The sequence below is a fragment of the Haplochromis burtoni genome, unplaced genomic scaffold (genome assembly GCF_018398535.1).
Source record: "Haplochromis burtoni strain Fernald_Lab_line unplaced genomic scaffold, NCSU_Asbu1 Contig_399, whole genome shotgun sequence".
NCBI lineage: Eukaryota > Metazoa > Chordata > Actinopteri > Cichliformes > Cichlidae > Haplochromis > Haplochromis burtoni.
In genome coordinates, this window is record NW_024582760.1 from 301250 (window position 1) to 314146 (window position 12897).

Here is a 12897-nt window from a genome sequence, read left to right on the forward strand (position 1 = left end):
TCCATAAAATCACATTACTGATTTGATAAGCACCATTGTGTGTGTGGAAGTAGTTGTTACTTTTAATTAAGCCAGGTAATAAAAAGATAACCTGCTTTGTAGTACAGGCCTGTGATGATGGCCTCGAGGGTCTCATTCATTTGCTTTCTGTTGTGTGCTTCAGCTTGTACCTCAGTTATTCTTTCCCCTTTTAATTGAATCTAAAGCACCATTAGAAGAGCTGCCGCCTATTCTTCCCTCCCGCTCTCCACTTGTCCTTCTACATTTTGATCCCAGCGTATAACTCGTCGATCTGGGATCTGAAGTACTGGCGCAGTTCGTTCCTCTTGGCCTTCATTGTTGGAGTGAGCAGGTCGTTTTCGATGGAGAACAGCTCGGTGTGAATGCAGATGGCTTTTACCTAAAGAACAGACATGTGGCCAGGTGGTGTTAGTGACAATAATAATATTACTTCTAATATTTGATGGAAAAACAATTCAAAGTATACAGAAATACTTCAACTATGACTGAGTGCTGTACCTGCTCAAAGGACTTGAGGCCTCCTGCCTTGCCCAGCCTCAGCATGTCTTCCAAGATGGCTGCTTTAACTTCCTAAATACAGAAGAATGAAAAAATTCTCAATATATTACTCAATATTAACATTGTTAAGCTGCTGAACACTGGCCTATGAGTCATTCAACCATAAAGAGAAACCTAAACAACAGACGAACCAGTGTTGTGTGTAATACATAATAATTAGCCATCAGATTTTGCCTTATAAACCGTTTATATTTGCACATGTTTCTATAAATCGCTCCACCTATTTCACCTGCAGCAAAAATATAAAGAAATAAGGGATGGCTCAAGACTTTTGTGCAAGCTTTCTGAATCCATTACCGCTCTGCCACATAGTTCCAGGTAGCTGCCCTGCAATCCCAGCGTCCTCCTGGTCCAGTCAGACAGGAAGTCGGGGTCAGGAACCACCACTGCTACCAGACACGCCTGGAGGCAAACAACATGTAAATGTATCTCATTCAAAGTGGACTTTGTTCTAGAGAAACTTGCAGTTTTAAAGAGAGGACCTACCTGCAGACTGTCTCCATGCACAAATACCTGCGCCACCGCATCACTCCTCATGTAGATGTTCTCTATCTTCTCAGGAGCAATGTACTCGCCCTGTGCCAGCTTAAAGATGTGCTTCTTCCTGTCCACGATCTTCAGCGTGCCATTCTGTAAACAAACACGTGCACGCACTGAATCCAGGTGTGGCCACAGACCACATATGTATTGAGCTTAATGTAATGAACAGATGAAGAACCCACCGGAAGCCATTTCCCAATGTCTCCCGTGTGGACCCACCCATCTGCATCGATGGTCTCTGCTGTTCTCTCTGGGTCATTTAGATAGCCTTGGAATACGTTGGCGCCCTTCACGCACACCTGGAACACATACGCACACGTGACTAGTGTGAATGACTGAAACAACTATGGACATTAAGTAAGCTATATGTGCTGATGTCAGCTTTTCAGTTTTACCTCTCCCTCTCCATTTTCAGCCAGGTAGTTCATCTCGGGTACATCCACCAGTTTAACTATGTTACAGGGCAGAGGCGCTCCAACATGACCTGTTGAGATGAAGGCAGTTTGAGGTCATCTTCAGATCAGTAATCATTTTATACTTTTACATAGTTGGTTAAAGTAGGTTAAGTAAGGTTGGTTAAGTTCTGCAGCTTTGTTATGTGCTACCTGCAATGCAGTCTCCAGGCATGGTCACTGTGCAACCTGCAGTGCACTCGGTTTGTCCATAGCCTTCATAGAACTGAGACAGAGCACAAACCACAATTATTATTATAATCGTTAGTGATGCTGCTGCTACAGACAGAATTATGCAACATGGAAAATGACAAAAGGAGGGCGGGGTGGATCATCCCAGAGGACATTACTGTGATGTCACATACTACGGAAGTAAAACAACACAGGATAACAGTAGATTACATTCAGCAATTGTGTGTGTGTGTGTTACCTGACAGCCTAGTGCAGCTCTGAGGAAGGTGAGAACAACTGGAGATATGGGAGCTGCTCCTGTTATCATGAGACGCACACAGCCACCAAGACTGGCCTGCAGAGGGCAGCACATCACATTATTTACTTCACAGCTGCTCAAATGCATCCCAAACAAACTCACTCAGACATTGTTAATGCTCTGATACTACAGTGTTTTTGTATCGTCATTGTTTGCTCTGTTTTCCATTTTCCTGGAATGGAAATTTTCCTTTTAATAATGTGGATCCCCAGGTAACGAGTAGGTTGGTATTTATGTTTTTTAATTTTTTTTTCACTGTTGTTTAAAATAATAAACTGTATATATTCATGGACAATTAGTCATTTTGTCATAACAGCAGCTGACAAAATAGTATTAAAATAAAAGCGGTGCTGGCTCTGAATACCTGGACCTTGTTGAAGATGAGCTTATCCCATATACTGTCTTTCCTGATGATGCCTTTCATGATCTCAGAATGCTTCCTCTTGAAGGCAAATTCCAGCAGCCAGCGCTTCCAGGGTGAGTTGGCCAGACCGAAGATCTACACCAGAAGAATTACCAGGATTAAACAGAACAACATCAGTAAAGCTTACGATCAGCACTGCATTTATGCAAAATCGTATCTTTATAAGATATCATAGCACACAAATGAGCAGAGTGTTTACACTTCTTCATACCTTATCATACATTCTGTTTAAGAGTCGTGGAACCACGGGGAACACCGTAGGCTTCAGCACCTTCATGTCATCTGACAGTCGACGAATATCTCCCTGGAAATAACCAATCCTGGCTCCATGTATCAACATGACTCCCTACCAGACAGGGAGAGGAAATTTGAGACAATGTTATTAAAAGGAGCCTGACACAGCAGGCCGGAAGGAATCCTCCTTGATTTTTAACGACAGGTGGAACAAACCTGCACGACCCTCTCAAACATGTGAGCCAGGGGCAGATAGGACAAATGGATATCATTGGGAAGCACTGGACAGGTGGTCTAAAACAAACACACACAGCAAGCAATCAACACAAAGACAAACACACATGCACAAAGACAGAGAGGGAAAGCATTAACCTTCGTAATCCCCCCGCCCTCCCCAGCATGTAGGACAGATGCAGAAAAGACAGCAAGCTTCTTCTGAAGCGGTCTGAACGTACGACTGGAGAGAAGAGGGACGAGACCATTAAAGGTCTTAGTGAGCTGTGTTTTCTCTGTCTTCCCTTCAGCATTTTTCCTTTCCTTCTCCTTCCTGAAGCTGCATAGACACTAGAAGCGATGTGCAGTGATGTGGGGACAGGGCAGAATAAAAATTAAGGCTATTTGGTGACTTTGAGTGTCTACTGGTGAACAAACTCCTGGTGATGAAAAGTGGGCAGTACCCACAATCAATAAAGTCTCAACTTCCAGGCAAGCACCTGAGGAAACTACTAGACTGACATACGATACGTTAGAGCTGGGGAGTCAAACATAAGGCCCGGGGGCCAAATTGGTCCAACAAAGACTGCAATCTTTGGACATACATTTAACACTTTTTGTTATATTTTCATAAGTTTTACAGTTTTTCCTACTGATAAAGAGACAATTCATATAACATCAAAGTAACAGACAAACAAATGTTTTCTTTAACTACTATAGAAACTTTAGTTTTCTACATTGAGTCCGTAGTAATTCTGAAATGTTTTCTGTAATTTTGCACATTTATTTATTTACAATTTAAGCCTTAAGAGTCACGGCAACAGATTACTTTCATTTACTAGAAAAACATTTTCTTGTTATGCAGAAAAACTCAGAAGGGTCACCACAAGGTCTCAAACGACCAGCTTCAAAGAGATGTGCGATGAGCAAACAGAGAGATGGTCTATGATTACATCAGCACCTCACCCCTGTAATCTTGATGACAGCTGAGCAGTTGGAGACAATATTCCCATGTGTCAACATAGCTCCCTTTGGTTTTCCTGAAAGTGCGTACAGGAGAAATGGCAAATATTTTAGCTAACTCAAATCAGAGTGGCTGCATGTCACTGTGAGTCTGTGGATGTGTCACCTGTTGTTCCACTGGTAAAGCAGATGACTGCCATGTCCTTGGGCTGAGGGGGCTGAAGAGATGGAGGTAAAAATGGATCAGACAGCATAACAGACAGCATCCTCAATATTTAGAGACAGTCTAACAGGCCTGTGTTTACATACCAGTGGTTCCTGGTGGTTGGCCTTCCCTATGGCCTGTGCAACAAGAAAAGCAGGTTAACTAACAGATCTGAGAATACAGAGATAAAAGGAAATGATGACAACTGAGACAAAACAACAGGAAACGTAGGCCGAAGAAGTAACCATCTAAGAAACAAATGAAAGTGCAAACAGGCCAAATAAACACAAAGCAGCAAGGACAGCAAAACTAAACTATTTGCCTACTTCCTGGATTATTAGCTTTTTGCACATCTGTCACACTGAAATGTTTCAGATTACTAGAAAAATTTGAATTTTACACAAAGATAATCAGAGTAAACTTTTCATTAAGTAAAGATGAAAAGCTATCAAAGCCAGTCTGGCTCTGTGTAAAAGCTGTTAACTGGTTGTGCCACCCTCGTATTTGTGATAACCGATAAATCTGAGACGAGCCTGTTCTTTTTGGTCAGCAGCGATTTTCTCCTTGTAACTCTCCCATGATGTCATCTCTTTTCTTATTGTTGAATCATGAACTTTGACCTTACTGAGATAAGTAAGGCTTGCAGTTTTTTAGATGTAGTTTTATTTTTTCACTACCTCCTCGATGTGTCATTGATGCACTCTAGGAGTAAATCTGATTATGTGCCCAATCCAGGGATGGTTCAGTCGAACGCTTCTAGATTGATCCATTTGTGGTCACCGGCTCGCCCTTAGAACTGCATTTGTAACAACTTTGTAACTGATAGATGTCAAGGACTTTGTTTCCTTTTGGTCTTTTAAACTTTATTTCTTTTAACCTACTTCACTTTGTTAACAGGTTTAGCATTTCAGTGATTTCATGAGTCAGAAGGTTTGACAGTAATCAAATAAAATTAAACTAAACTTTCTGAGAATGTGGTTAATGGCATTTAAATCATGGTTTAAAAAAGGGGGGGATCAATAACTTCACACATAGAAGGTCTGGGAAGCTTTTTTTCTTTGAATAAATGAAGTTATAATTTTGCCTTTGTCTAATATTCCAATTTGTTTAATGATCCGAAAGATTTGAAAGTGTGAGAAATATACAAAAAATAGAAAATCAGGAAGGAATTGAGTACTTTTACAGCACTGCACAAAAACAGAAAACAAAGGAGAAGCTGTTGAAGGAAAAGAATAAAGTTTATTAAAGGTAGAAGCAGAAGAATGAAATAAACACACACAAAAGACAAAGACATTACGATAAATAATAATAATAATAATAATAATTAATTTAAAAAAAAGAAAAAGCCTTCTGACCATCATCTCCTGCAGGCTGAGGATGTGGATTCCAGCCTGCTGTCCCCGTTCGATCAGGCTGGTGTTCGGGCTCTCCATTAGAACAATTGTTCTCACACTGTGTTTCGTGTTGTTAATGCAGTCCAGCACTAGATTGACTTTATCCATCACATCGCACACTATAGTTGAGATAGAAGCTGCAAAAACAAATAGCAGATAATCAGCTGAACGTCTTCAGAAAAACCTCTGCCATCACCATTGTTTACCTTTGTCTATAATATAGCCGATGGCCTCTGTTCCCAGCGTGTCATACAGAGGGACTGACACCAGAGAATAGGTGTAACACGCCAGCTCACTGATGGTCCACTACACACACAAATCAGAATCATCAGAATCAGAATACTTTATTGATCCCTGGGGGAAATTATTTAAACAAACATTACAAGATTAAGTTTGATAATGACTCCGTCGTCAAAAAGCAGCACATTCAGGTTCATCTTAGTACTGAAGTAATGAGGCTGTGAGATCATAGAGCAGCTGCTTGTTAAAGTAAAGACTAAAACCTTGAAAGTGTGCGATTATGTACCTCTGGTCTGTTCTGAGAGAATATGCCGATGTGAGAGTCGGCAGTCTTGCTGTTTCCTTTGTGAAGAAATGCAGAACCCAGATTCTCTGCTTGCTCAATTACCTAACACATAAACACACACATATACACACAGACACACACACCAGCTGTTAATGCTGACAAACTCAACCTTGTTCATCCTCAGAAATCAAAGTTTGATTTATGCTCATTTTGCCTTTTCACCTTCTCATTTACATGTGATCACATTTAGCACAAAGTTACAAAGTGACGATTTCAGATTTGCATACAGAATAAAATGACGCACTTGCAGAGTGAATGTCACCGGCAAACAACGTGACCAAAAAGACGAGGTCACCTTTTTGACCACCACTTTGTAAACAACTGTTTATACTGACTGCAAACTGTAGCTTTCACCCTGGAGGCCATAATGTTTATACAAGGTGAGCTAATCTTGGTATCTCTTACCTCTCTGTAGGAAATCCATTCATAAGGCTGTTTTGGCTTCCTGGAGCCGACACAGGGACCGTTACCTGGATGATGAAAGAGAAGAGTTACTACAGTGGAAAGTTAGAAATTCAAAAGTGTTCCCAGGATGTCTTCATACACATATCCCTATTACACATATAGATGATTACACTTCCTACCCTGCATGCTTGGCTGCTGGCACAGCAGTAAACTGAAGTGTTGACTATTTTGTCAGCCTTCTGGCATTAAGAAAGAGTACACAGGTCCCAAAGTCAAACAAACACTGTGGCATCACTGAGAGTTACAAACTGTCTAAAGTCTTTCATCTTTAATAAAATGATCAGCGTTGCTGCTTTACCAGGTGTAACAATTAAGTTTAACATCCAGGCATCCATGAAAACAGGATTTAATAAATTTAACGGAGTTAGAAGTTAGCAGGAAGTTAGCTCGCTAGTTTCTACCTAAACATGATATAGCATGTTCTGACTGAGAGATTTCTGAAATAATTTAACTGTGCCGTTCACCTTCTTATCTAAATATGGACTTCTGGTTCCAAAACAACCGACACAATGGCTCTTATGGTTGGCACATACATGTGACAAAGCTGTTCCTCTAATGTGGAAAAACCACATGAGTGGTAATCCATGTCATTCACTTTCTTTTTCAGTCCGTTCCTCTGCAAAAATGGAAAAAGGGTCCCATTTTTAAATGCTCATCTTTAAAGCAGCAGCATACATGTTTAATATGAAAACTGTAAAAACAACAGTTGCGGTCTCTACAGCTAAGTTTGCCTTAATGATTGCGTAGGAGGTTAATTTTTACATAACGTGTGTCATAAAATTGTATTAAAATATCTAAATATTCAAATAAAATATCCATCTTTTATATACAGTTTTTGTATTCAACAAAGTCAAAGTTACTATGAGATGTTAAACACATCATCACTACTGCACCAGTGCAGTGAAGGATGAATCTGAATGCGAGCTTGATTTATACAGTAAAAGTACCACATTGGGATTAAATTGTATTACTGGTGACTTACTGGACACTCTGGCGCCTCTGAGAAAGAATTCATACAACGTAGTGGCATCATCATAGATATGTGTCAAGGGACTGTTAGTGGTCAGTAGAACTGATCGGCGTGCCAAATCTCCACCCTCACAATGACAATGAAACAGATTGTGAATGCAACAATAACGACAGCAGCTGGAACGTTTCTGTGTGAAAAATCTTGTTAGAGAATTAATGACAGCAAGTAATTTGTGGGTCGCATCATCGATCCTGTGACTCTGACAGGGACCAAACTTACCTGAACCTCAACTGACTGCATCTGCAGGTCACAGACCTGTGGGAGGGGCCTGGGTCGTGTTGCTAGGTAATAGGTTGTCGCAGCAAGCACAGCCCCCATGCTGACTAACACAGGGGTGGACATGTTTCTGACGTAGCAGCTGACATCTAGATCTGGCAGGTTCTGAATAAACTCCTCCATGTTATTTGCGATGAGGTGCCTTCAACAACACTGACTGCTCTGCTCTGTTCGTCCAGGTGCAGTTAGACTGAATGCCCTGAGGTGTGGTTGCAAGCAATATGAAGATGTTTTTGGCCAGGAGTTCACCTAGAAAGAGCAAGAGAAGACACATCGTTATTGTACTTTGAATCTTTTTTTATCCATAGTTTAGTAAAGTAAGTAAGTAAATTTTATTTATATAGCACCTTTCTAGATAAAAGATCACAAAGTGCTTCACACAGGGAAGACAAAGTATAAATCAAAACCAGACAAAAGTTAACAAAATGAGTACTTCAATGTTTTGGTCAGAAGCCTTGCTGCAGCGTTTTGGACAATCTGCAGACGCTCCAGGGAGTTTTTTCTTAGAGATGTAAACAGTGAATTACAGCAATCCAATCATGATAAAATGACTGCATGAATAATAATCTCCAGTTCAGTACGAGACTTAATTTAGAAATGTTTTTTTAAGTGATAAAAGCAGGCTCACCAAAGTGAACCGGGTCAAAGATTACCCCGAGGTTCCTGATGGACGATTTCACAAATGTTGAAAGAGGACCAGGAGCATTCATTATCTTAGGTACATGTCTGTCAGGAGCACATACAAGGACTTTGGTCTGTCCTTCATTAAGTTGGAGAAAGTTGTCGACCATCCAACCTTTAATGGATTCTAAGCTCTCATTCAGAATCTGCAGCTTAGAAACATCTTGGGACTGGATATCATCTGGGTAGCAAATGCCCTCAAAGGGGCTTAAAATATGCTGGAGAGGAAGTAGATACATTAGAAACAATAAAGGCCCCAGCACAGAACCATGTGGCGCACCATAGGTTATGTTACGACCTGGCTCAAAAGCCGCAACATAAAAAAGGAGACGAATACCAGAGTATAGGTGAGAAGAGGTATTATCTTAGAATGGAATACCAGGTCGGCTAAAATGGCTGATGCCATCAAGGCAAAGACAAGCGAGCTCCCTGGGAAGCTTGCCTCAGGTATGCTTTTATCCACACCTGACTAGGTGTGGCCAATTAGCACCAGCTGAACACATTGAGATGATTAGGGGCTACAGAGGAACGTAACACCTTCTCCCTCAAAAGGGTTCCTCTAGGACCCCTAAATTTATTAAAAGCCCCTCTGAAGCCTCCAGGTCCTTGACCCACAAACCTGAAATAAAAGTAAAAGCTTAGAAGTGGAAGATGACCGGTATTTAGAAACTGTCACAGAAAAGTATCGTTCATATAGATATGAGGAGAACCACTCCAAGGCAGATCCAGATACACCGACCCAATGTTTCAGCCTTTCAAGCAGAATTCGATGGTCAACTCTAGCAACATCAGGAGAACAGAACATTTTCCTGCATCGTTTAGCATCAAAATGTCACTGGAGACTCTGAGAAGGGCTGTATGTCTGTGAAGGTTCTCAGTCATCCAGGTCATCGTAGTCTAAGGAGCTTGGAAAGAAAAGCATCAGGACTTCTTTAAGTTGCTTGAAGACGTTTCACCTTCATCCGAGAAGCTTCTTCAGTTCTAGGGTCAAATGGTGGAGAGTCGCAGATTTAGACAGAAGTCAGATATCGGCTGCTGAATATAACCAAATCTTCAAGCCGACACACACAGACAGCAGTGGCTGATGTTTATCCGGACCTGAAAGACTTTGGTCTAATGTAAGGGCTGTTTGTTTGTTAATAATAATCCTGTGCACTGAAGCGTGCAACATCTCTTTACTGTTAAGTACAGAAACCAAATGAAAGACTGCTGCTTTTCCCGTACAGTAATAGCAGGCGATCTCGTTCAGCTGTGACTCACGTTACAGTGCAATTGGATCGTATATCATATATTTAACAGATTCTCCCAGGCGTCAGATGCATTCGTCCCATTCTGTGCCAGTGTTGGTGTTTAATAGTTGGAGGAGTTCTCAGCATTACAACAAAAACACAGTTAAGCCTCCCTCATCCCAGTTATGTCCCTCGCTCCCACCCTCTCCCTCTCTCGACCCTCATGTCAGGCTCGCGTGTCCCAGCCTGCGTCTCTCTATGTTTCCTGTTTTATTATCTTGCGTTCCCTGTTCAGTGTGTTTAGTTTTGCTCCCATGTTCATTCATGTGTTTCCAGTCCCCTCATCACCTCTCTGTGTATTTAGTGTGTTAGTTTTCTGTCAGTCGGGGTCAGATCGTCTGCGTTCCATGTTTCAGGTATTCGTGTTAAGCATGTCCAGGGTTTTCATGTTCAATTCTAGTTTAGCCAATTTAGGTTATTCTTTAGTTTTGTATTGTTTGCTTTGCCCTTTATTTTTGTAATTTTTCCATCAGCTATAACAAAAAGCGCTTCATTTTGTCTGCGTTTGGGTCCACATTTCTTAGTCCACACAGTCTCCCAGCACAGACTGTGACTGCAAAGCTGTTGAAAAATAAACAGACTGGAAAGTGTGACATCTTCATGTGAGAACAGATGAAGACGATGACCTTATGGTCCAGACCAGCGGTGGGCAACTCCAGGCCTCGAGGGCCAGTGTCCTTGGTCAAATACAGCTGATTCAAATGGCTAAATGGCCTCCTCAACATGTGTTAAAGTCCTCCAGAGGCCTAGTAATGAACTAATCAATTAATTCAGGTGTGTTGACCCAGGGTGAGAGCTAAAACCTGCAGGACACTGTTGCTTGAGGCCTGAAGTTGCCCACCCCTGGTCTAGACTCTAGAAAACACAGACGGCACTTCTCACAGCAACACCAAGGCAGACCCACGATTTGGACTTCTCCTCTCTCAGCTCTTAAAATGAAAGTTGCTGCATTCTCATTAGCAGGATAAAAGAAAAACTGTCTGTAAGACTGAACTGAAGTGTGAGAAAACAATCCTACTTAAAGCACAGCTTGAGTTGAAATGTACCTCAAGAGTTCAGGTTCCTGTATCAGTTACTCTACATAAACTGCATAACAAAATACATCACTGTTAAATGTTAATGCTATTGTTTCTCTTTTAAGACCAAGAAAAAAAAATTGGAATTATAGAGTGCTCAATTCTTTGCACGTGCTCAAAATTATGAATTCAACAAGGGGTCGGATACTTCTTTCCCCGACTGCACATATGCAGAAAGAGTTCAATCAACTTCAAAACTTAAATTACAAGTACTATTATTACAAAAAAGGATTTAGCATTTTTAAATAATCTTTTTTATTATTTTGGCAGACCATCCACCAATTCAGTTCAATTCAATTTATGTAGCATCAAATCACAACAGCAGTCACTCTAGGGTGCTTTATATTATAAGGAGAAGACGCTTCCACATTACAAGGAAACCTTCAGTCTAGTTTCTCATCCTTTGATTGCAGAGCGCTTGTTTCACCTACACTAATACTACTCAGTGTTTCATTTCCCAGCACAACACATGCATGACAATAACATGAGCCAGTCTCTTAAACTGGAATAACCTGTAAAAGAAGAGGCTTAGCTGTGAATGCTAACTGTACAACAGTTAATAATAACAGGATAATGCAAGAACAACACACGACACACACTATTTCCGTATCCCCGTGTGTGTTTCTCCATGTTTTAACGTGTTTCTCACTAACACTAACCTGTAACAGAGAGCAGCCAGGTGAGACACTGAGCATCCAGTGGCAGGGATCCTGCAGTTTTTACTGCCGCTCTGGCTTCACAATGCACTAATGCACCGCTGACACGCAACAGCAACAAACATTCTTTTAAGAGGTCAGGCGGGGCCACGGGAGCCCTCTAATTGGCTGGCTCCTGGAAAACGATCAGTCTAACTCAAAGTCAAACAATCAATGCATGTTTCTGTAATTTAATCTGATAGTGAAGACTGGGAGACCAAACCAAGCAAAGTTAAACTTGTTCTAATAGCAGTTAAATGCAGAGTATCTTCAAAATTAATAAACAACATCAATACGGACTCTTTGTCTGATGACGCGTCTCTTTCATTTGTCTCATTCTCACACAGTTACAGCCTTCTTGCAAAGGACAGCAGGTTTCAGCAACGCCTGAGTGCCTTCACCTTTGCCACAGTGACCTATGACCCACATGTGGTCAGCTGAGCAAAGGAAAAACTATCTGACACAATGTTCTGGGGCAAAAGTGTGTGTGACCATACATGAAGTTATTTTCTGTCTTGTGATTGTTAAATATTGACTCATCTGTGTTTATCATGTGACCATGGTTCTCAACAGCCTTTAAGCTTAGGACAATATTCCCTCTGTGCTCGGTGCTTTCTATGTCAGCATGACCAGACCAACTTCCTTCTTTAAATCCTGTCAACTACACAACAGTGGACGATCACCAATTACACACACATCACTACAGTGGGCACATACTTCCTCCATGTCTTAAAAAAATAAAAATAAATATTTTTTAATATTGATGGTTAAAGAGCTGGTACTCATACAGCACTTTTCTCCTGAATTTGAGCACTCGGGCGCTTTCATGCTCACAATCATCCTTTTATCTGTATCCAAGCATGAGCTGGATACACAAACACATTCACACTCTGATGGATGCATCACGGCCAACTCAGGGTCTAGCATGTTTTTTTGGGTTTTTTTTCTTTTTGCCTGTCCTCTTTGGCTCTTTTGCCATCAGAATTATTGTCTAAAGGCGAAGAAAGATGCCCAACGGTTTTTCTTTACCAAATTGACCATCCCAGCCTTGCCGTAATGGTCTATTTGATTCACCTTTTATTGTTTATTTTATTTTTTATTTTCACTTGCTAGATACGGGACAGACTGAATGAGGAAAAGAGAAGGGAGAAAGAAAGAGGGGAAAAAAACGAGAGGGACGGGGATAAAGGGCAAAAAACAATAACCAACTAAATAAGCAGACGAAAAACAAACAAACACATCAATCACCTGGATCACCTGTTGAGAATGAAAAAAGAAAACAAGCAGAAGAAAACGAGAGCAATA

The 12897-nt window shown here is 41.0% G+C and overlaps 1 protein-coding gene across 1 annotated transcript; it reads right to left on the reverse strand.

The window, feature by feature from the left end:
* Positions 1–65: 65 nt before the first annotated feature.
* Positions 66–8862, reverse strand: LOC102300073 (long-chain-fatty-acid--CoA ligase 1; the record flags this gene model as incomplete). The annotated part of the gene is given in 21 exon segments (XM_014340732.2): positions 66–400; positions 520–591; positions 877–981; positions 1066–1209; positions 1302–1418; positions 1515–1603; positions 1725–1797; positions 2002–2097; positions 2426–2560; positions 2697–2831; positions 2936–3013; positions 3899–3972; positions 4062–4113; positions 4205–4237; positions 5456–5631; positions 5701–5800; positions 6021–6122; positions 6486–6550; positions 7528–7642; positions 7795–8100; positions 8285–8862. Coding segments are annotated over 20 exon segments (2082 nt in total). The 3' UTR covers positions 66–259.
* Positions 8863–12897: the final 4035 nt, after the last annotated feature.